Below are 20,596 nucleotides of genomic sequence, written 5' to 3' on the forward strand. Positions count from 1 at the left end.
CATTAGACCCCACACAGATTATGAGATCCTAGCCACTATCAGATAAGGATGATCTTGATAACATAAAACTACATGCTCAACAACTCTATTTGAGCGAATACATTTAATTTCTCCCTAATCATGAAAAAAAAATTTACTTACCCAATCACTTGATGTTCATAATACTTCAAGGTCCTCTTCAGAGTTTGCTGGATTATTTGAGGCTACAGAATAACAATAACAATAATATATTAGCAAATTCAGTGCCATTCTCATTCTGAGCATCTAGGCAAATACACAGCTTCTCACCATTATTAACCCTTTTGCCTCGTTCCACGTGCTTTCCCCCACAGGAACTAACACGATTTACTCAGCAGTTGCCCAGAATCTCCCAGTTGCAAGTAGGGTAGGATTTCTTTGCCATATTTGTTCCAATATTTTTTAAGAGTTCTTAAGTGCAACAAAATACTCATTGGCTATGCACAATAAATCCAGTCCCTGGGAAGAAGTGGTGAGCGAGTGGATACTGCAGAAACAGATCACTGGTTCCCCTTCCAGGTGCATGTATTCTGCAGGAGGGAATGACCAAGCGAAACAAAAGGGCACATCTTCATACTTTCTATTACAGTTTAGCAAATCATTCAAGGATGGTCTAGCAAGCAGCAATAAACTGAGTTCAAATACATTTATAGTAAGAGATGTCTTTAGGCATAGGTAATCTTCCTTCACTTCTGTACCCAAAAGGGCTAATAGAAAGACTGAAGCAGATGGGAAGCAGGTAGTCCAGGGCCCCAACCACCACTTCGAGTAACAGTGAACCTGACTTCAATATTCCAAGAGATTGCAAGCCAGGCTTCTTTCTAGAAGCTTCCAAAAGGAGCTACAGTGTTTGAAGAGAAAGAGAAAAACAAAATAACAGGCTCTGCTGATAATTTCTAAGCAGCTCATGACTGAATTTTATAATCCTTTCCTCTGCATGACATCTCAAGATTGAATTTCTTAATCCCAGACCAAGAAATTGTTAGGCTTCTTGAAGCTTCAGAGCCCAATCTTGGAGTTTCATACTAAGAGGGCCATGAATGGAACATAAAGATCCTAGAACACAGATTTTATTAAGAAGTTATAACAAGACTCAAATTCTCAGTGCCAAGAGAGTGAAGGTTTCAAATAAACACTTGAGTCAATCAAGCAGGAAAAGCAATCAAAAGGTTATTAAATGACTGATTCACTGTGGCCAAGGATGAATTTTAGGGGAATACAACGATGGCAACATGGTGACAGTAATATCATGTGATGCTAATTACCTGCACAAACCTAGTGTCTCTAAACAGGTCATCTGCAGCAACAGTGTAGCACAGTGCAGGTATCTAAAAAGCAGTGAGTAAATACCACTAATCTAATCACTGATCCTTCCATGTGGCTGTCTTAAAAATAATTTAAAGGAAGGGCTGGCGCTGTGGCATAGCAGGCTAAGCCTATGCCTGTGGTGCCGGCATCCATATGGGAGCCAGTTCAAGTTCCAAGTGTTCCTCTTCCAGCTCTCTGCTGTGGCCTGGAAAACCAGTAGAAGACGGCCCAACTCCTTGGGCCCCTGCACCTACATGGGAGACCTAGAAGAACCTCCCGGCTCCTGGCTTCAAATCAGCCCAGCTCCAGTCATCGCAGCCATTTAGATAGTAAACCAGCAATTCCAAGACCTCTCTCTCTCTCTCTTTGTAATTCTACTTCTCAAATAAGTAAATAAATCTTAAAACAATAATAATTTAAAGGAAATACCAAAAGTCTATTTCAAATTTCACCTGGACCTACTCCATGTTCACCTTTATTTAGGATAGATGCAACAATTTCCCTACTTAGCACCCCTCTTCAAACCTCTAACATCCTCCTTAACAGGAAATGGTTATTTTCTAGTTAGAGAAAAGTGAGTTTAATTGACATCAGGGGCACCAGCTGAGATCCATTCTACATTCCTATGTGGGAGAACACTGCCATGGTGCAAAGCTCATGCCTCAGACATATCCTTCACATTAGCCAAGCCAACACACCAGTGAGTTTAAGGGAGACTGCCTTGTTCAGAGAAACAAGAGGGAACCGCCTTTCACCAGCCGTTTTTCATTTATGCCAGGTTAAAAAGATGAACGTGCCCTCAAACTGGCACAGGAGTTTCTACTCATCAGGATAGAACCAAAGCAGAGTACATGGGATGCACCTAGGAAAAGAGAAACAACTCCTGAACTAAGCAGCAGTGGAGTAGTTGTGAAATCAAAAGAGAAGGGAGCAGGCACAGCAGGCCTGGCGCACATTAAAAACTTGCCTTACAGCCCAACCGATGGCCAGCCTACACCACATCATTATCAGTCAGTGGCTCCATACCCTTGGGAGCTGAGCCTCCTGCACTGGTGTGGCAGTTTCTGAGCTAAAATAACTTTCCCTTTGGCAACATGCCCCCAAAGCAGTGAATAGCCACAGAGGGATTATCCTTCCAATAACCTCTGGTCACAAAACATGGAACAGAAAGCAGGAACAACAGTGCACAGGGCCAGTTAAGCCCAGAATGACCTCATTTGCACAAAAGGACATTTTTTTCCTATAGCAGGAATTTCCCAGTTATTAAAAAGGACATATTTGTGAAAGGAGTTGAGGCTTTAAGAGAGCTTACTTTTTTCTTATATGAAGCAATTAGTTCCACTCCCAGTAGGAATTAAATCTGCAGTTTCCAAATACATTAAAAGGAAATGTTCTCTGGACACAATCAACAAGCTTCAAGTTGGTAAAGCATTTGTGCATACTCTGTTGCTTGCCAACAAGTGCATGCATTCTAGTGTCTAAACCTCAAGCATAGGGGTTGAATACAGAGTATCTCCTATAAACCAAGGCAGACTTCCCTCCAGTCCTGACCTGACAAAATGTTCTCTCCCATCTTCAGCATTTAGCCAATTGCCTCAACTCTCGCTCGCTCTCTCTCTCTTTTTTTTTTTTTTTTTTTTTTTTTTTTTTTTTTTTTTGACAGGCAGAGTTAGAGAAAGAGAGAAAGGTCTTCCTTTTCCATTGGTTCACCCCCCAAATGGCCACTACAGCCGGCATGCTGTGCTGATCCAAAGCCAGGAGCCAGGTGCTTCTCCTGGTTTCCCATGCAGGTGCAGAGCCCAAGCACCTGGGCCATCCTCCACTGCACTCCCGGGCCACAGCAGAGAGCTGGCCTAGAAGAGGAGCAACCGGGACTAGAACCTGGGGTGCCAGCACCGCAGGTAGAGGATTAGCCTAGTGAGCCACGGTGACGGCCTCATCTCACACTCTTGCAAGTGAGAACTTCACATAATCTTGGGGTCTCTTTGACTTGAGTAAAAAGTAAGGGCCGATGCTGTGGCATAGTAAGCTAGGTCTCCACCTGAGTGCCAGCATTCCATATGGGCGCCGATTCATGTCCTGGCTGCTGCTCTTCCTACCCAGCTCTCTTCTATGACCTGGGAAAGTTGTAGAAGATGGCCCAAGTACTTAGGCCCCTGCACCCATGTAGGAGACTCAGAAGAAGCTCCTGGCTCCTGGCTTTGGATCAGCCCAGCTCCAGCCATTGCAGCCATTTGGGGAGTGAACCAGCAGGTGGAAGACTCTCTCTCTCTCTCCCTCTTTCTGTCTATAACTCTACCTCTCAGATAAATAAGTAAAATCTTTTTACAAAAAGGACAAAGGCACTCACATGCACTGAGGCCTTCAAAAGGGGTGACTTCTGCCCTGAAAGTGATTGGGTCTGTTTCTTCAACAAATCTCCACTAAGTGCCCTCGTATGCAACTGAGGCAAAGAAATGTCACTTGGTGGAAAAAGCAAAGTCTTTGGAGACACAGACTTTCTAGCTTCTTTCATAGCACAACTCTGTTACTAAAAAGCACCACTCGACTTTCCACAGACCAGTATGTTATCCTCTTGTGCATATCTATCATTTCCTTTAAGAAATTTAGAAAGATGATTTAGAAAAGAGGATTTGAGGTCAAACTGAGTTCAAAAGCAAGTGCTGTGACTCACTAGCTTGATGAGCTTGAACATTTTAATTAAGCATTCTGAAATAAAAGCCCCTATGTGTACCTTATTTTATGGGAATTAATTGAAATAAAAAAGCAGTCTATGGTGCTTAATAAATACATAATAAATGATAGTTATGGCCACACTGAACTGCAAATCATGGGCCCCACCCTCAAGAGTCTCATCATCTAGTGGAGGAACACAAGGCTTAGTTTAGGAAACACATTCCACAAGTACAAGATACCAGGATCCCCATTACCAAAATGAAAGTCAATAGAGTTGGTTCCAATTCCCATATACAGAAGGAAAAAAGGAGAATTACAGCCTAATTTATAAGTATTTCCAGTGGAACATTAATTAGTCCAGGGAGTGACATAAGCAGAATTCTCAAAATTAAGATTGAGCATAGAGCTCAACCAAGACCTCCAAGTGTGAAGACATTGAAGTACCATAGCCAAGATCAAGTTCCCCAGCAGGAGCAGGCATCGTGGTACAGTGGGTTAAGCCACAACTTGGGACTCATGCATCCAAAAATGCCAGTTTAGAGTCCAGGATACCCTGTGCTTTGATCCAGTTTCCTGCTAAAGCAGCAGATGATGGCCCAAGTACTGGGTTTCTGGCTTGACCCTGCCTGGCTGTTGTAGGCATCTGGGGGGGGTGAACCAGTGGATGGGAGATTCTCTTTCTCCCTATCACTTTCCCCTTCTCTCTCTTTCTCTCTCTCTTCCTCTCTTCGGTCACTCTGCCTTTCAAATAAGTAAATATTTTTAAAAAGACCTCCGGGATTATTATACTTTACAGAGAATAAGAGTCAGTCCCTGAACCTCCTTCCTTGGACACACAGAATGAGAACAGGAGAGGTAGGTGGCTTAATAATCTCACAGTCCTATCCTGGAGGATCCAATAGACAAGGATGGAGAAGGCAACAGAATCTACTGTTACATCATTAAAAAAAAAAAAAAAAAAGCCTGTGATTTTTCTCTGCTTTCCCCAAGCTAAGATATAGCAGCCTCCTATTGTCCTGACTCAGCACAAAGAACCAATGGCCAGGAAGACAGCTGGAAAGAGAAACGTCCATCTCTGCCCTGCACAAGTGTTTTCTGGGACTCAGCACACAAAAAGCTTCCACCACGTGGAACCAAGAAACTGTCTTCACCTCTAGTCTCATTCACAGCTTCACTCTACCAGGCCAGCAGCGACTGATCCCCACAAAAGGTTAAGCTCATGGAAGGGTCACCGGACCCAAACAGCAGGTCATGAAACAGTCTCAACAGAACCACAGATACTATTCCTAAAACAGTGGGAGGAAGCAGTTCCCAGCAGCTGGCCCTGAAGGCTCAGATAGTCCTGGTGAGGCTCCCACACAGTCCCTGCTCTGTATATCCAAGCCAGATGGCAGACGGATCAGGCAGGAGGCAGAGTCAAGAGGAGGGTGTGTGTGTGTGTGTGTGTGTAGTGTGAAACACAGTTGTCATTGCACAGAGTACATGTGCATCTCAGTTTTACGCAAAGGGGCTGAGACTCAGGGAGGTTAACTAAGTACCACAAGATCACACACCCAGTAAGTAAATATGTTACCACATTCCAGGACTGGCTTCAAAAGGTGTCCTCTTTCCAGCAGATGCCCTGAGGGTCTCTCCCACCTTTCACGGGCTGTGATTCTATATTCTAATTTGTTACACACAGCATTGCAACATGAATCAAACCAGCCACAAGTAATTTAAAAACAAACTTTTGGAGGTAGGGGTTTGGGACAGTGGTTGATATTCCTTACGATGCCCTCATCCCATACTAGAATGCCTGGTTTCAAGTCCCAGCGCCACTTCCAATTTTACTTTCCTGAAAAGGTGCAGCTGAGAGGCAACAGAGATGGCTCAAGTACTTAAATCCCTGCCATCCACCTCGGAGACCTGGATTGAATTCTGGGCTGAGTTCTGGGCTCCCAGCTTCAGCCTGACAGTCCCAGGTGTTGCAAGCATTTGGGGAGTCAACCAGAGGATGAAACAACTCTCTCTCTCTCTCTCTCTCTCTGGCTTTCAAATAATATTAAATAAACACAATTTTCAACCTTCTCATTTCTGCTAAGTAACACATACCCCCAAGATACAGATTTAATGGAAACAATGCCTTTAAAGAAATGTCCATCTCATTTTAAAGTATGAGAAAACTACATATTAATGTCAGAAACTAAGACTACCTATTTAATAACTAATACTTTGAGTCAGTGATTTTCAGCTGTCTGCACATTAAAATTACCTGAGTAAATATCTTTAAATACCATTGCCTTGGGGTCACCCCTTGATTTTCCAGTTCAGCTGCTTTCAGTTGGTTCTAATGTGTAGTCAGAGCTGAAGCCTTTCATTTAAGGTACAAACATGATCAATAAAACCAACTTTAAATAAGTCAATATTAATGAGAAATGTTTATTGAAATCAGAAGTACACCACGAGATGTTCACTCATAACTGCTAAATTCAAACAGTCCCATTATCTGCCACTACATGAATTTCTGCTCCCAAATCTGTATACATGAAATACATCAAATTTATTCACCTTAAAATTTTTTAAAGCACAAACCTAATAAAATATTTAATTTTTTAAAAAGAACAATATTGTTTAAAGTGCAGATCCTGGAGGCAGCAGTGATAGCTCATGGTCTGGCTGCCCAGCCATTGTGAGCGTCTGGGGAACTGAACCAAAGGATGGAAGCTCTCTGTTTCTGTCTCCCTCTCCCTCTTCCTCTCCCACTCTATCTCTCTCCATCTCCCCCTCTCTCCCTCTCTCCTGGCACAGACCTCAGCCAATGAAGTATACTAACTTCTTTGATCTTCACAGCTATATTATGAAGTGGATGTTATTCTTTTCTCATTGTAGATGAAAGAACTGAGACATAGAATGTTTAAGTTGTCCTATGTCACACAGGTAAAATGGAGAAAACCAGGATTGAAACCCATGGAATCTGGCTTCAGAATCCAAGCACAAACCTTCAGCTATATATACTGCAGGTAATAATGTTGTGTACTTGGTTGAGCACTTCAGTTTTCATTTTTAATATATATTATCCATGTTGATCTTTGCACTATCCAGTGAGGATGTCAGACTAGTGTTATTATAACCATCTAACTGAATAAAAAGAAGCAAAAATAGAGAGATTAAATGATCTACTCAATGTTAATGTCTTTTAGGTAGAAATCCTCTTTTACAAAAAGAATATCTCTTTGCCTAGGAGGCTATCTTCAGTAAGAAGGCCTTTTTTTAATGTTAACATAAAATTAAAGAAACACATGAATTCAAATTAATGGACACACAACTTTCTTTAAACCAAACCTTATTAACAAGGAGAGCCATAGGCAAAACTGTAAAGTAAGTTTTATCTTCAATGCACATCTACTTAGTTTTCTCAGTTTCTGACTCACCTCTTCCCTACTCTCTAGGCACACATCATCTTTATACTGCCTTCTGATGGGCCAAATTTCCACCAAAAAAATTTAACTCCCAAAACAGGTATCTAAAAGCCATTCACTGCATATCTTCTTTCCTTCCATAATCAAAATTCCAAATGCCCCAGAAAGATGCCCTGATCTCAGGTGGTTCTCAGGAGAAATCCTATCTCCACTCCCTCAATGTTCAGCCCTCAGTCCTAGCTAAGGTAGATGATGGGATCAATGGGCCTTTTGACCACATGTGAGTCAGCCCAGATCTCTAAGGGTAGAATTTTGGTAAAATAGGCTTGTCAGTGAAAGAGAAACTGGGGGAGCAAGGAATTCTTTCCACCATCCTGCAAATCACAATATGGAAAATTTCACATTTTCCACAACGTAAGAGCATTTTTCTTATTACAACACCTTATGCCAAATTCCATAATTTAATAAAAATATCTTTATAGCCAGGTCTACAGTGCCAATAGATCAAATTATATGATTGGTATTATTAATAAAGTAGTCAAAATAAGTTACTTCAAGCACCAATTTGCTTCTGAAAGTGGTGTAAGTGTAGTAATCATCAATCTTACTAAATATCCAGACATTATATTCATTTTCCCAGCCCCTGACTAAACTTACTACATATAAACAAAAAAAGATTGAAAATTAAATATAGAACTCTGAGTCAGGACCGCTGTATTACAAACCCAGCTGTACAACTGACCTTTTTATAAATTTAGCCAAAATCTCTTCACCTGGGAGTAAGAAACTTTGGGGGAAAATGCCTCCAATTCCCATCTTAAAAACATGCATGTAAGTTCATGGTTCTCAGGGTCATTTTCTTCTTGTTGTGTGTGTGTGTGCTTTGTTTTTAGGAAGTGTATTTTATTTATTGAAAAGAAGGATACAGAGAGTGTGAGAGAGAGAGAGGTAGGGATAGCAACAAAGAGAAAGAAAGAGAGAGAGAGAGAGAGAGAGAGAGATCTCCTATCTGCTGGTCCCCTCCTTAAATGCCTACAACAGCCAGGACTGGGCCAAGCAGAAGCCAGGAACCCAGAACTCCATCCAGGTCTCCCATAGGGGTTGCAGGAACCCAAGTACTTTGGCTACCATCCGCTGCCTTACCAGGCACATTATCAGAAAGCTGGATCAGAAGCAGAGTAACCAGAACTCAAACCAGCACTCTGATATGGGATGTGGGCATGACAAGCAGCAGCTTAATCCACAAAACCACAACACATGCTTCTCAATGTAATTTTCTAATACAACACTGCAAAGTTAAGCACTTGGAAATACAGAGACAGAACATATTTGCAATTAAAGCTTGTCTGAGTAGTCATAACGTCACCTTTTAGATGGATGGCAATTTTTCAGGAAAAATAAAATACCATTTCACAAATCAACATCACTAATTTGCTCAACAAAACTGATAAGTCAGAGGATTAACTACAAAGTGCTAAAAGTGTGCCAAAGAAAAAAAGGGAAAGCTAGAGATACACATATCATAATTAGAGCTCTTTCCCCCAATACAAGGAGGACACCACCAGGATTTCATCCAATTTCTGCATTACCCTCCTTGGGAATATTTGAGCTACCTCATGAGAGCCTAGGATAAAGACTGGCCCTTTAGAAAGGGATTCAAACCCACAACCTTTGCCTTAATAGAAGTGTGTTCTAATAAACAAAACACCACTGTTACCATCACTGTAATTACTGATTATAAGAGGATATACTTAATATAAAATTAGTATGATAATTAAGAAAGTTTGCTTTCCAAATATTTCCCTCTTTGTTACTTCCCATTAATGCCCTTTGTAAAAGTCACTGAGCCTCCATTTGATACAAGACCTAAAGCCATCAATATTAATTTAAGCTGAAAACATACAGTAACTCTTTGAAGTGAAACAGATCTAAAAGGTGATTTATTTGGTCTTTCTTCTACCTTTAAGGAAGAGCACATGTAAGTCATTCAAGAATTTTGATGTTTTCAAAGCACTCCAGAGAATAACACTACCTTAAGTTTTATAATACTTCACAGCTTACAAAACACTTTTTTTTCTTTCATCCCATTAGATATTCACAGCAATGTCACGAATCTCAGATTTATTACACACATTTTGCAGATGAAAAAACTGAGAACCAGAAAGGTTAAAACATTTTGCCTCAGCTACAAAGCCAGAAAAGGCACCAACCCCACAAGCACTTGGAGTTCAGAGGATCTTTCTGTCACAAATGATACTGGTAGCTTAACCGCAGTGATCATTAGGAAAGGCTTCCTTGGGTTCAACTGAAATTCCTTATGTCCTTTTTCTTTGTCTTTAATGGATATAAAACTGATGTTAACAAACTTTTTTCACATATTTCTAAATATTATTGTTAAATAAGTTCTGCTATGATCATGAACTTCTTAACACGATGGTTTTAGGAGACAAATCCTCACTGGTCACTATCTTGATCAATGTGGCTCACTCTGAACGAAATACTGACGAGCAAATAAGATAGCATTGCTTCTAAATAATTTCTCAGGAAAATAGATCACGCTATACCAAAAGCCTCTAGGGGAACATGGCTCCAGTCTTGAATCCCTAGGTCAAACAGAACCCCACAGAAGGCACAGCGCTGAGTTGGGCTACAAAAGGAAAAAAGGGTAGACTTCCCAGCTGAAACACTGCAATGGCAGCTAACAAAGTGCTGAGAACTGAATGCCAAACACTGGGCTCAATGTGTTACAAGCATCCTCAAAATAATCATGTAACACAGAAAAAATATTACCCCAATATTATGAATGTGAAAAACTAAAATCCAGAGAAGTTAAAATAACTTGCCCAAAGTCATTTATGTAATAAGTGCCTGAGCCAGACTATAATCTAGGTCTGAATGCCTCTAAAAACGAAGTTTTGACCTTCTCAGCTAAACTGAAAATACATTGTTCTATCTTTACCAATGCAGAAAAGATTACAGTTGAAAGAGATTAACTCCTGAACAGACTGTGTGATTTGGGGTACAGCATTTTATTTTTCTGATCCTCCAGTTTCCTTTTGTATAAAATAAAATTTCTGTGTAATTATTTTTCAGGGTTAGTACAAAGTCAAAATGAAATAAAACAAAAAGATATACAAATATTATATGATTATTATATTCTACTTTCATAAATATCCTGATGAAGAAGTAGTCAAAAAATTGTTAAATTGGACTAAACTGACCATGTCTAACATCTAGGACTGGTGCCAGACATGCCTCCCAACCCAAAGATGCCAATTAGCAAATGCTGCAAAGCTAATTAGCGCCTTTGCAACTCACTGATACCCTACTGGATACGGTATAAGGAAATAATTTCTATTTTTTAAAACAGCTTTGCAGCCTCTAGTTGAGCATTTTCAACAAATTTTCTGTTGTTTGGAGCCTGCAATGATGTGTGTCTCAACAGGAGTCTGGGGATAAGGGAAGTAATATTTCTGCCTGACAGTTAAATCCTAAAATTAACACATGAAACAAGGAGGTATGTTGTCAACTATAAATGCACAACTTACATAATAATATGTAAATGACTAACAAAGAATTACCCCAATCACTTTCTAGGGTGTAGCTCCAGGTAAAGTAGGCCACTGAACAATGAAAGCAAGTTCTCTGAGGTGACCCACACAAGGAAGGCAAGAGGAAAATAGGTGAAATTAGAGTGGGCCAAGAAGAGATTGGGGATACTTTATCTAATCTGTCTAAGGGTACATGGGCTCTGAGACCCAGATGAGAGTAATCTGCAACAACCCTCTCCTCTCTGGTGATCTCTGAGGGAGAACTGTGCAGTCCCCATTGACTCTGAGTCCAGCCTGGGGAGTTGGTGGGTAGAGTGGCGGGTGCCCACTGGGTTCCAAGGAGGTAAGGAACGTTGCTCCCCACTCTTCACTCAGCCAACCTCTGTCAGGCAAGCAGCTGGTTCTGGGAACGGGGCAGCTCTCTCTGTGGGTGAAGAGGCTCACGGAGAAGGGAGTGGATCCTCTGCACTTTGTGTGGACCACACAAAAGTTCAGGAAACTATGTGGGCTGTGTCTGGGCCTCTGGGTAATCACTGGGTTCAACCCCAGAAGCTCAGAGCTCCCTGAGTGCTGGGGAGGGTCCTTGCAGAGGGCTCCATGCTCACACTACAGAGCACATAGATCCTTCATATGATTTGTTTATCTGAGTGTGTGGGGTATGCAGGTATAGTGTGCTTACTCTGGCAGTTGGCTCACCTTGGCAGAGAGGGGCTGGGGCTGTGAACACACTGGCCAGACTAACCATACCCTTTGCCTTGCTGACTCTAGAGAAGATCTACTACACCTAACTTGTATGTCACTCTGGACTCTTATCCCACCCTCAAGCTCAGGTCAAAGTTTCCTGGCCCCACTCAACACACATCAGTGGATATCTCCAAGAGGAGAAGGCATTCTACTCTGCATATTTCAAAGAACAAAGCCTTCAGCAGAGATAGAACAGATGTGTAAAAATAGAAATACAGAGAACCATGAACGAGGAAGACAGTTTGACACCTCAAAAAGAATAAAGCAATACTTCAATATTAGGCTGTGGAGAAGAAGAGATTGATGAGACATCTGAAAAGGAGTTCAAAAGAGCGATCATAAGATTACTCAGAAACACAGAGAAGCAAATACACAAGTTTAACAAATCCATACTTGGCATGTTCAAGAAATTCTGCCTAGAGATATAAAAGAAAAATCAAATCAAAATAATAAAAATTAAGAACTCAATATGTCAAATAAGAAATACAGTGGAAAGCCTTAACAACAAACTTGGTGATGCAGAAAAAAAGACTATCCAAGCTAGAAGACAAATCTCTAGAATTATTCAGTCAGACAAAAAAAAAAAAAAAAAGGAAGAAGGAGAAAAATTAGCAAAACTGAAAACAGTGTTCTAGATTCGATACTATGCAATATGCGATACCAGAAAATGACCAAATATGCATGTCTTAAAAGTTCCTGAGGTATGGAAAAACATAATGGCTTAGAAGACATATTCAGTGAAATAATAGCAGAAAATTTCCCTAATTTGGAGAAAGATATGGACATCCAAGTACAGGAAGTGCATGGAAACCCTAATACACATGGTCAGAAAAGAAATTTGCCTTAATATATTATATCAAAACTTCAAAAATAAAAAATATAGAAAAGATCCTAAGATGTGCAAGAGAGAAATGCCAGATTAACTTTAAATGACCTCCAATTAGACTGACAGCAGATTTCTCATCAGAAACCCTACAGGCTAGGAAAGAATGGAGATAGATAGTCCAAATCCTAAAAAGAAAAAAAAACCTGTCAACCCAGAATACTGTACCCAGCAAATACATCATTTATAAGTGAAGGTGCAACACCTTCCAAAAGAAACAGAAATTCAAAGAATTTGTCACCAACCAGCCAGCCTTACAAATGATATTTAGGTATGTATAACATGCAGAAACAGAGAAAGACAAGCAACATCAAGAAAGAACGTAAATTTAGGTAAAAATCTTTACAAAGAGATCCAAAACAAACAACAGGGATATTTATGGAAAAATTTCAGGGCCAAGTCATTACTTTTCAATAATAACTTTGAATGTATAGGGCAATATTCTACAATTAAAAGATACAGACTGGGGTCAGTGCTGTGGCACAGAAAGTTAAGCCGTCATCTGCAGCATTGGTATTCCATAGGGGCACCAGTTCAAGTCCCAGATGATCCACTTCCAATCCAGCTCCCTGCTAATGCTCCTAGGAAAGCAGTGGAATATGTCCCAAATCCTTTGGCCCCTGCACTCATGTGAAAGGCCCAGAGGAAGCTTCTGTATCCTGGCTATGACCTGGCCAAGCCCAGTGGTTGAAGCCATTTGAGGAGTGACCCAGCAAATGGAAGATCTCCCTCTCTTTATGTCTCTTCTCTCTCTCTAACTCTGCCTTTCAAATAAATAAATAAATCTTTTTTAAAAAAATATATAGACTGGCTGAATGGATTAAAAAGAAAGACCCATCTATATGCTGCCTACAGAAACACACATCACCAACAAAAATACACAGAGACTAAAAGTGAAAAGATGGAAAATGATATTCCATACAAATGGAAATAAAAAATGAGCAGGATTAACCAACCTAATATCAGACAAAATAGAACTTAGGACAAAAACTTTAAAAAGACAAAGAAGGGCATTATGTGATGATTAAGGGATCAATTCGACAGGAAGATATAACTATAGTAAATGTATATGCACCCAATGCTAGTGTACCTGGATATTTAAAACAAATGTTAAGGGATCTACAGTGAAGCATATAATCCAATACAATAATAATATGGGAATTCAACACCTCACTTCCATCAATGGACAGATCAAATAAACAAAAAATCAACAAAGAAACATCACAGCTAGTCTACACTACAAACCAAATGGATCTAATTGATATCTACAGAACATTTCATCCCACATCTGCAGAACAAACATTCTTTTCATCAGTTCATTGAATGTTTGTTAGAATAGACAATATACCAGGCAATAAAACAACACTCAACAAATTAAAAAAAAAATCGAAATAATTCCATGCCTGAATCATTCCTGACAACAATGGAATGAAGCTGGAAATTGACAACCTAAGAAAATCGAGAAAATATGCAAACACATGCAGACTGAGCATCACGTTCCTAATGAAGAGTTAGTTATAGAAAAAAAATCAAAAGGGAAACCAAAAAATTCCCATAAATGAATGAAAATGACAAAACAACATATCAAAAATTTATGGGATTCAGCAAAAGCAGTGTTAAGAGGAAATTTTATAGCAATCAGTGCCTACATCAAGAAACTGGAAAGGCATCAAATAAATGGTCTAACAATACATCTCAAAGTCTTAGGAAAACAAGAAAAAGCCAAATCTCAAATTAAGAGGAGGAAATAAATAATAAAAATTAGAGAAGAAACAAAATTTAAATTAAAAAAGAAAATCATACAAGAGATCAGTGAAATGAAGAGATTATTTCTGAAAAAAAAATAAACAAAATTGATAAACCATTGGCCCAACTAACCAAAAAAAAGGGGGAAGGGAGAAGACCCAAATTAATAAAATCAGGGATGAAAAAGGAGATGTTACCACAGAAACCACAGAAATAAAAACAATCATCAGGAATTACTACACACAGGTTTATGCCAACATTGGAAAATCAAGAATATTTGTATACAAATGCAGGACATATTTCTGGATACATACAATTTACCAAAATTGAGGCACAGAAAAACAAAAAGCCTAACTAGACCAACAAGCAAGATGGAGAATGAATCAATAATAGACCCTACCAATAAAGACAAGCCCAGGACTGGATGGCTTTACACTGAATTCTACCAAACTTTTAAAGAAGAAATCCAAATTCTTCCCAAGCTATTCAAAAGAATTTAAAGGGAAGGAATTTTCCCAAAATCCTTCTATGAGGCCAGCATCACCTTAACTCCAAAACCAGAAAAAGATACAGCAATGAAAGAGAACTGCAGCTCAATATCCCTGATGTAGATAGATTCAAAAAATTTCTCAACAAAATATTATCTAATTGACTCCAACAACACATCAAACAGATCATCCACCTGGACCAAAAGAGATTTATCCTTGGGATGTAGGGATAGGTGACTGTAGGCAAACAAATAAATATGATACATCATGTTAACAAATTGAAGAACAAAAAATCATATGATTATCTCAAAAGATGCAGAGAAAGCATTTAATAAAATACAGCATCTTCTCATGATAAAAAAAAAAACCTTAAGCAAATTGGGTATAGAAGGAACATACCTAAAAAAATTCAAGGCACTATATGACAAACCTACAGCTAGCATCATATGGAATGGGGGAAAAGCTGGAAGCATTCCCACTAAGATCTGGAGCCAGACAAGGATGCCCATCCTCACTGTTACTATATAATAAATTTCCGGAAGTTTCAGTCAGAGCCATTAAACAACATAAAGAAATCAAAAGGATACCAAAGGGAAGGCAGAAAGTCAAATTATTCCTGTTTCCAAATTATATGATCCTATACAGAGGAGAACCAAAAGACTATACTAAAAGACTATGGTACCTCATAAAAGTATTTGACAAGGTTGCAAGATATAAAATCAACCAAAAAAAAAAAAAAATCCATAGCTTTTGTATACACAAATAATGCCATGGCTGAGAAAGAACTTGTAAGATCAGTCCCATTCACAACAGTTACAAACAAAATTTAAATATCTTGTAATAAATTTAACCAAAGATGATAAATACCTCTAAAATGAAAATTACAAAACATTAAGGAAATATTCAGAAGAGAACACCAAGAAAATGGAAAAACTTCCTTGTTCATGGATTGGAAGAATCAACATCATCAAAATGTCCATAATACCCAAAGCAATTTGTGGATTCAATGTGATCCAAATCAAAATACCAAGGACATTCTTCTCAGATATAGACAAAAAAGACCCTATAATTCATATGGAAACACAAGAAAAACCAAATAGCTAAAGCAATCTTAAACAATAAAAACAAAGCTGGGGGGCCGCTGCTGTGGCACAACGGGTTAAAGCCCCAGTCTGCAGTGCCGGCATCCATATGGACGCTGGTTCAAGTCCTGGCTGCTCCACTTCCAACCCAGCTCTCTGCTATGGCCTGGGAAAGCTGTATAAGAAGTCCCAAGTCCTTGAGCCCCTGCACTCACATGGGAGACCTGCAAGAAGCTTCTAGCTCCTGACTTCAGTGGCCCAGCTCTGGCCATTGCGGCCATTTGAGGAGTGAACCAGCAGATGGAAGAGCTCTCTCTCTCTGTTTCTCCCTCTCTCTATAACAGTCTTTCAAATATATAAAATAAATCTTAAAAAAAAAAAAAACCTGGAGGCATCAGAATATGAGATTTCAAGACATATTACAGGGCAGTTATAATCAAAACAGCCTGGTACTTGCATAAAAATAGAAATGTGGACCAACTGAATAGATTAGAAACCCCAGAAATTATTCCACACATCCATAACCAACCAATCTTTGACAAACACATTACAATCAATCCCTGGAAAAGAGGCAGTCTCTTCAACAAATGGTGTTGGGAATGCTGGATCTCCACAAGCAGTAGTATGAAAAAGACCCCTACCTTACACCTTATACAAAAATCAACTCACAATGGATCAAGGATCTAAACCTAAGACCCAAAAATTGGGAAAATACTGCAAGACATTGGCCTAAGCAAACACTTTTTGGGTAAGACCCCAGAAGCACATGCAATGAAAGTCAGACAAATTCACAACAAAGGAAACACTCGACAAAGTGAAGAGGCAACTGACAGAATGGGAAAAAATGTTTGCAAACTATGCAACTGATAAAGTATTAATACCCAAATATATAAGGAGCTCAAGAAATTCAACAACAAAACAAACAATCTAGTTAAGAAATGGGCTAGGGGTAGGCATTGTGGCTTAACAGGATAAGCAAATGCCCGCAATGCTGACATCCCATGGGTGCTGGTTTGAGTCTTGACTGTTACACTTCCAATCCAGCCCCTGCTAATGCACCTGGAAAAACAGCATAAAATGGCTGTAACTCTGCCTTTCAAATATAAATAAATAAAATAAATCTTTAAAAGTAAAATAAAATAAAGAAATGAGCTAAGGACGTGAACAGGTATTTTTCAAAGGATGAAATATAAAGGACCAACAGACACATGAAAACCTGCTCAGGATCAGTAGCCATCAGAGAAATAAAATAAAATAATGAGGTTACTTCTCACCCCAGTTGCAATGGCTGTCATCCGAAAATAAAAATAAATAAATAAATAAATAAAATAAATGCTGGCAGAGATGTGGAGAAAATGATTCCCTAAACACACTATTGGTGGGAATGTAAACTAGTATAACCTTACATGCCGGCGCCGCGGCTCACTACGCTAATCCTCTGCCTTGTGGCGCCGGCACACCGGGTTCTAGTCCCGGCTGGGGCGCTGGATTCTCTCCCGGTTGCCCCTCTTCCAGGCCAGCTCTCTGCTGTGGCCAGGGAGTGCAGTGGAGGATGGCCCAAGTGCTTGGGCCCTGCACCCCATGGGAGACCAGGAGAAGCACCTGGCTCCTGCCTTCGGATCAGCTTGGTGCGCCAGCCGCAGCGCGCTGGCCGCAGCGGCCATTGGAGGGTGAACCAATGGCAAAAGGAAGACCTTTCTCTCTGTCTCTCTCTCTCTCACTGTCCACTCTGTCTGTCAAAAAAAATAATAATAATAACCTTATAGAAGACTGTATGGAGATTCTTCACAAATCTAAAAATAGATCTACTGCATAACCTAGTAATCCCACTCCTGGGAGTTTTCTCAAAGAAAATAAAATCAGCATATGAAAGGGTTATCTGTACCTCCATGTTTAGAATAGCTTAATTCACAATAGATAAGATTTGGAATCAACCCATATGTCCATCAAATGATTACTGGATAAAGAAAATGTGTTATATATATACACCATGGAACACTATTCAGCCATAAAAAGAATGAAATCCTGTCTTTCACAACAAAATTGTTGTAACTGGAGACCATTATGCTTAGTGAAATAAGCCAGCCCCGAAAAGGCAAGTGTTACATAGTTTCTCTGATTTATGGTGACTAATATAGACAGTACAAAAATGTAATGTATGAGTGAAAGTGACATCCCTAGATTTAATAATTGTTCATATTCCTTGTCTGTACTCCTAAAGAACAGTGGTCTTTCTACTTACTACTTGTTAAATTCTTGGAGCTGGCACTGTGGTATAGCAAGTGAGGCCACCACCTGCAGTGTCAGCATCCCATGTGACCACTGGTTCGAGTCCTGGCTGCTCCACTTCCAATCCAGCTCTCTGCTGTGGCCTGAGAAACCAGTGAAAGATGGCCCAAGATCTTGGGCCCCTGCACCCACATGAGAGACCTGGAGGAAGCTCCTGGCTCCTGGCTTCAGATCAACGCAGCTCCAGCCGTTGCGGCCATTTGGGGAGTGCGCCAGTGGATAGAAGACCTCTCTCTCTACCTCTGCCTCTCTGTAACTCTGCCTTTCAAATGAATAAATAAACCTTTTAAAAATTATTTTAGTGGAGGAGTAAGTGTGTGATTATAAAGTAAATTGAAAGTATGTCATCTCAAAAAATTAAAAGAAAAATAAGAAAAGAAGGAAAAATATTATTTGGATCAGGAAAGGGAGGAAGGGGATAAGAAATACAATTAGGTTCTTAAAACGGTATATATGAAATATATGAAAGCTATTTCCTTTATATAAATAAGTTTTTAAAAAAGGAAAAAAAATGACACACCACTCAAAAGGGGGGGGGGGCAATATGGGCCCTTTAACAAACTGGGAAATTATTCCTAAACTAGGTGAAATTCTTCAGCCATTGTAACGAATGAGGCAGTCTGATGAATGGACTTGGAACATCAGGTATCACCAATAGTATCCAGAAAGCTCCATAAACTTAATTCAAGAACTGACATAAGATTCATTTTGCTTTGATTCTAAATGGATTAAAGCAAACTTCTGATGATGACTTGGCTCCTCGTGTGGCCTAAATAGCAAGAAATGTGCTGACCATGAAGACTTTGAGTAATAATAGTCATTGCTCATTGTAAATAAGTAAATTGTCATTCAGATGCCAACAAAGTGCCATGGCAGAGAGTCTGATTATTTCAAGACACTGACAAGAGCAAGTCCTTGGAATTTAAAAATCCCAAATGCTAAAACATGCCTAAATTATCAAAATACTACCCAGGTTGCACCCTGCCCACCTCCACTGTTTCTACTCACTGGGAAAAAAAAATCCAACATGGTCTGAACACAATCGGCTCCAGTGTTAACTATAACCCGGTGATCACACATGTATGAAACATGCTTACAAGGCAGATGTTTGGCAGATACAGACAGCCACTTCATCACTGCCATTAATGCACTAGATTTCTAACTTGGAAATATAGAATTATACTTTTTATGGGGAGAAAAAATACTGCATGAAAAATTACTTTAAACTCTAAAGTATGAGAACAAATTTTTAAACCCAGGTTTCACTGCATTATATAACTGGTATATTGCTTCCTCATTATTTCTAACCAAGTGCTTACACCAAAAATAGATGGACGTATGGGGATGCAAAATCATAGACAATGTAACTATTTCTATGATAATCAGGACTTCCTTCATATTCAGAAATCAAACGTCAAGTGATGCCATTGCTGTTCCCAGACTCTGCAGCATCAGCTAAGCTGTTGGCAGGGGAGATGCTTTTGTCACTCTACTCATAGCTGCCTCACCCACGGGAGCCTGGAGCATGCAAACACGATGGTGGATGGGCAAACTAGGTCAGCATCAAGGCAGCGGCCTCAGGAAGAAAGAGCTCGTTAGCGTTTCTAACACACGCCTCATCCACAGTCTGGAACTGAACAACTGGTAGAGGGATTAAGGTTCACGAAAGCCAATAGAAAACTGTTACCAGCCTGACATTAGCCAAGTCACAAAACAGGAGATCTACGGAAGTCTACAGTGAACAATATTGTATACTGAATATGGAGACATATATAGTTCCACAATATGGAACTAGCCATGCCATGTTGTGTGATATGGCATGGTGAAGGATCCTTGGATCTTTGTGAAATAGAAGACGTGTTAAAATAGAGATGCTGACCAGCTTCTTGGGCCAGTTACTACTCCTTCCTGAGCCTTAGTCTCCACATCCCTCAATTGGGCCTAATGACAGTCCTTGGATGCCAACCTCATACATCTCCTGGGTGAATCAGAAGATGATGCACATTAGAAAAATGTTTGGTCGGCTGGCGCCGTGGCTCACTAGGCTAATCCTCTGCCTGCGGAGCCAGCACACCAGGTTCTAGTCCTGGTTGGGGCACCGGATTCTGTCCCGGTTGCTCCTCTTCCAGTCTGCTGTGGCCCGGGAAGGCAATGGAGAAAGGCCCAAGTGCTTGGGCCCTGCACCCGCACGGGAGACCAGGAGGAGGCACCTGGCTCCTGGCTTTGGATCAGCGCAGCACACCGGCCATAGCAGCCATCTGGGGGGTGAACCAACATAAGGAAGACCTTTCTGTCTCTCTCTCTCACTAACTCTGCCTGTCCAAAAAAAAAAAAAAATGTGCTTGGTCAATGTTAAACAGATGTTACTTGTGGCTAGTGGCTTTTCTCTGTAAAAAGTATAGGTCAGCACTTC

The 20,596-nt window shown here is 40.0% G+C and overlaps 1 protein-coding gene across 4 annotated transcripts in view; it reads right to left on the bottom strand.

The window, feature by feature from the left end:
* The window catches only part of GUCY1A2 (guanylate cyclase 1 soluble subunit alpha 2), a 354,367-nt gene that overhangs the window by 314,789 nt on the left and 18,982 nt on the right, over window positions 1-20,596 (bottom strand). Inside the window, exons 1-2 of one of the 4 annotated variants that reach the window (XM_089333342.1) lie at window positions 1,756-2,050; window positions 142-203 (exon numbers count right to left, since the gene is read on the bottom strand). Coding sequence is in view for 2 of the 4 variants with exons in the window: in XM_089333338.1 (XP_089189464.1) it covers window positions 142-203; window positions 289-291 (65 nt within the window). In the remaining 2 variants the exon portion in view is untranslated. Of the gene's footprint in view, window positions 1-141; window positions 204-288; window positions 790-1,283; window positions 1,635-1,755; window positions 2,051-20,596 lie in introns of those variants that run through there. The other 3 variants (XM_089333343.1, XM_089333338.1, XM_051820049.3) reach the window with 3 other exon arrangements.

The sequence above is a fragment of the Oryctolagus cuniculus genome, chromosome 1, assembly GCF_051225735.1.
Source record: "Oryctolagus cuniculus isolate XC-2025 breed Fujian yellow rabbit chromosome 1, ASM5122573v1, whole genome shotgun sequence".
Lineage (NCBI taxonomy): Eukaryota > Metazoa > Chordata > Mammalia > Lagomorpha > Leporidae > Oryctolagus > Oryctolagus cuniculus.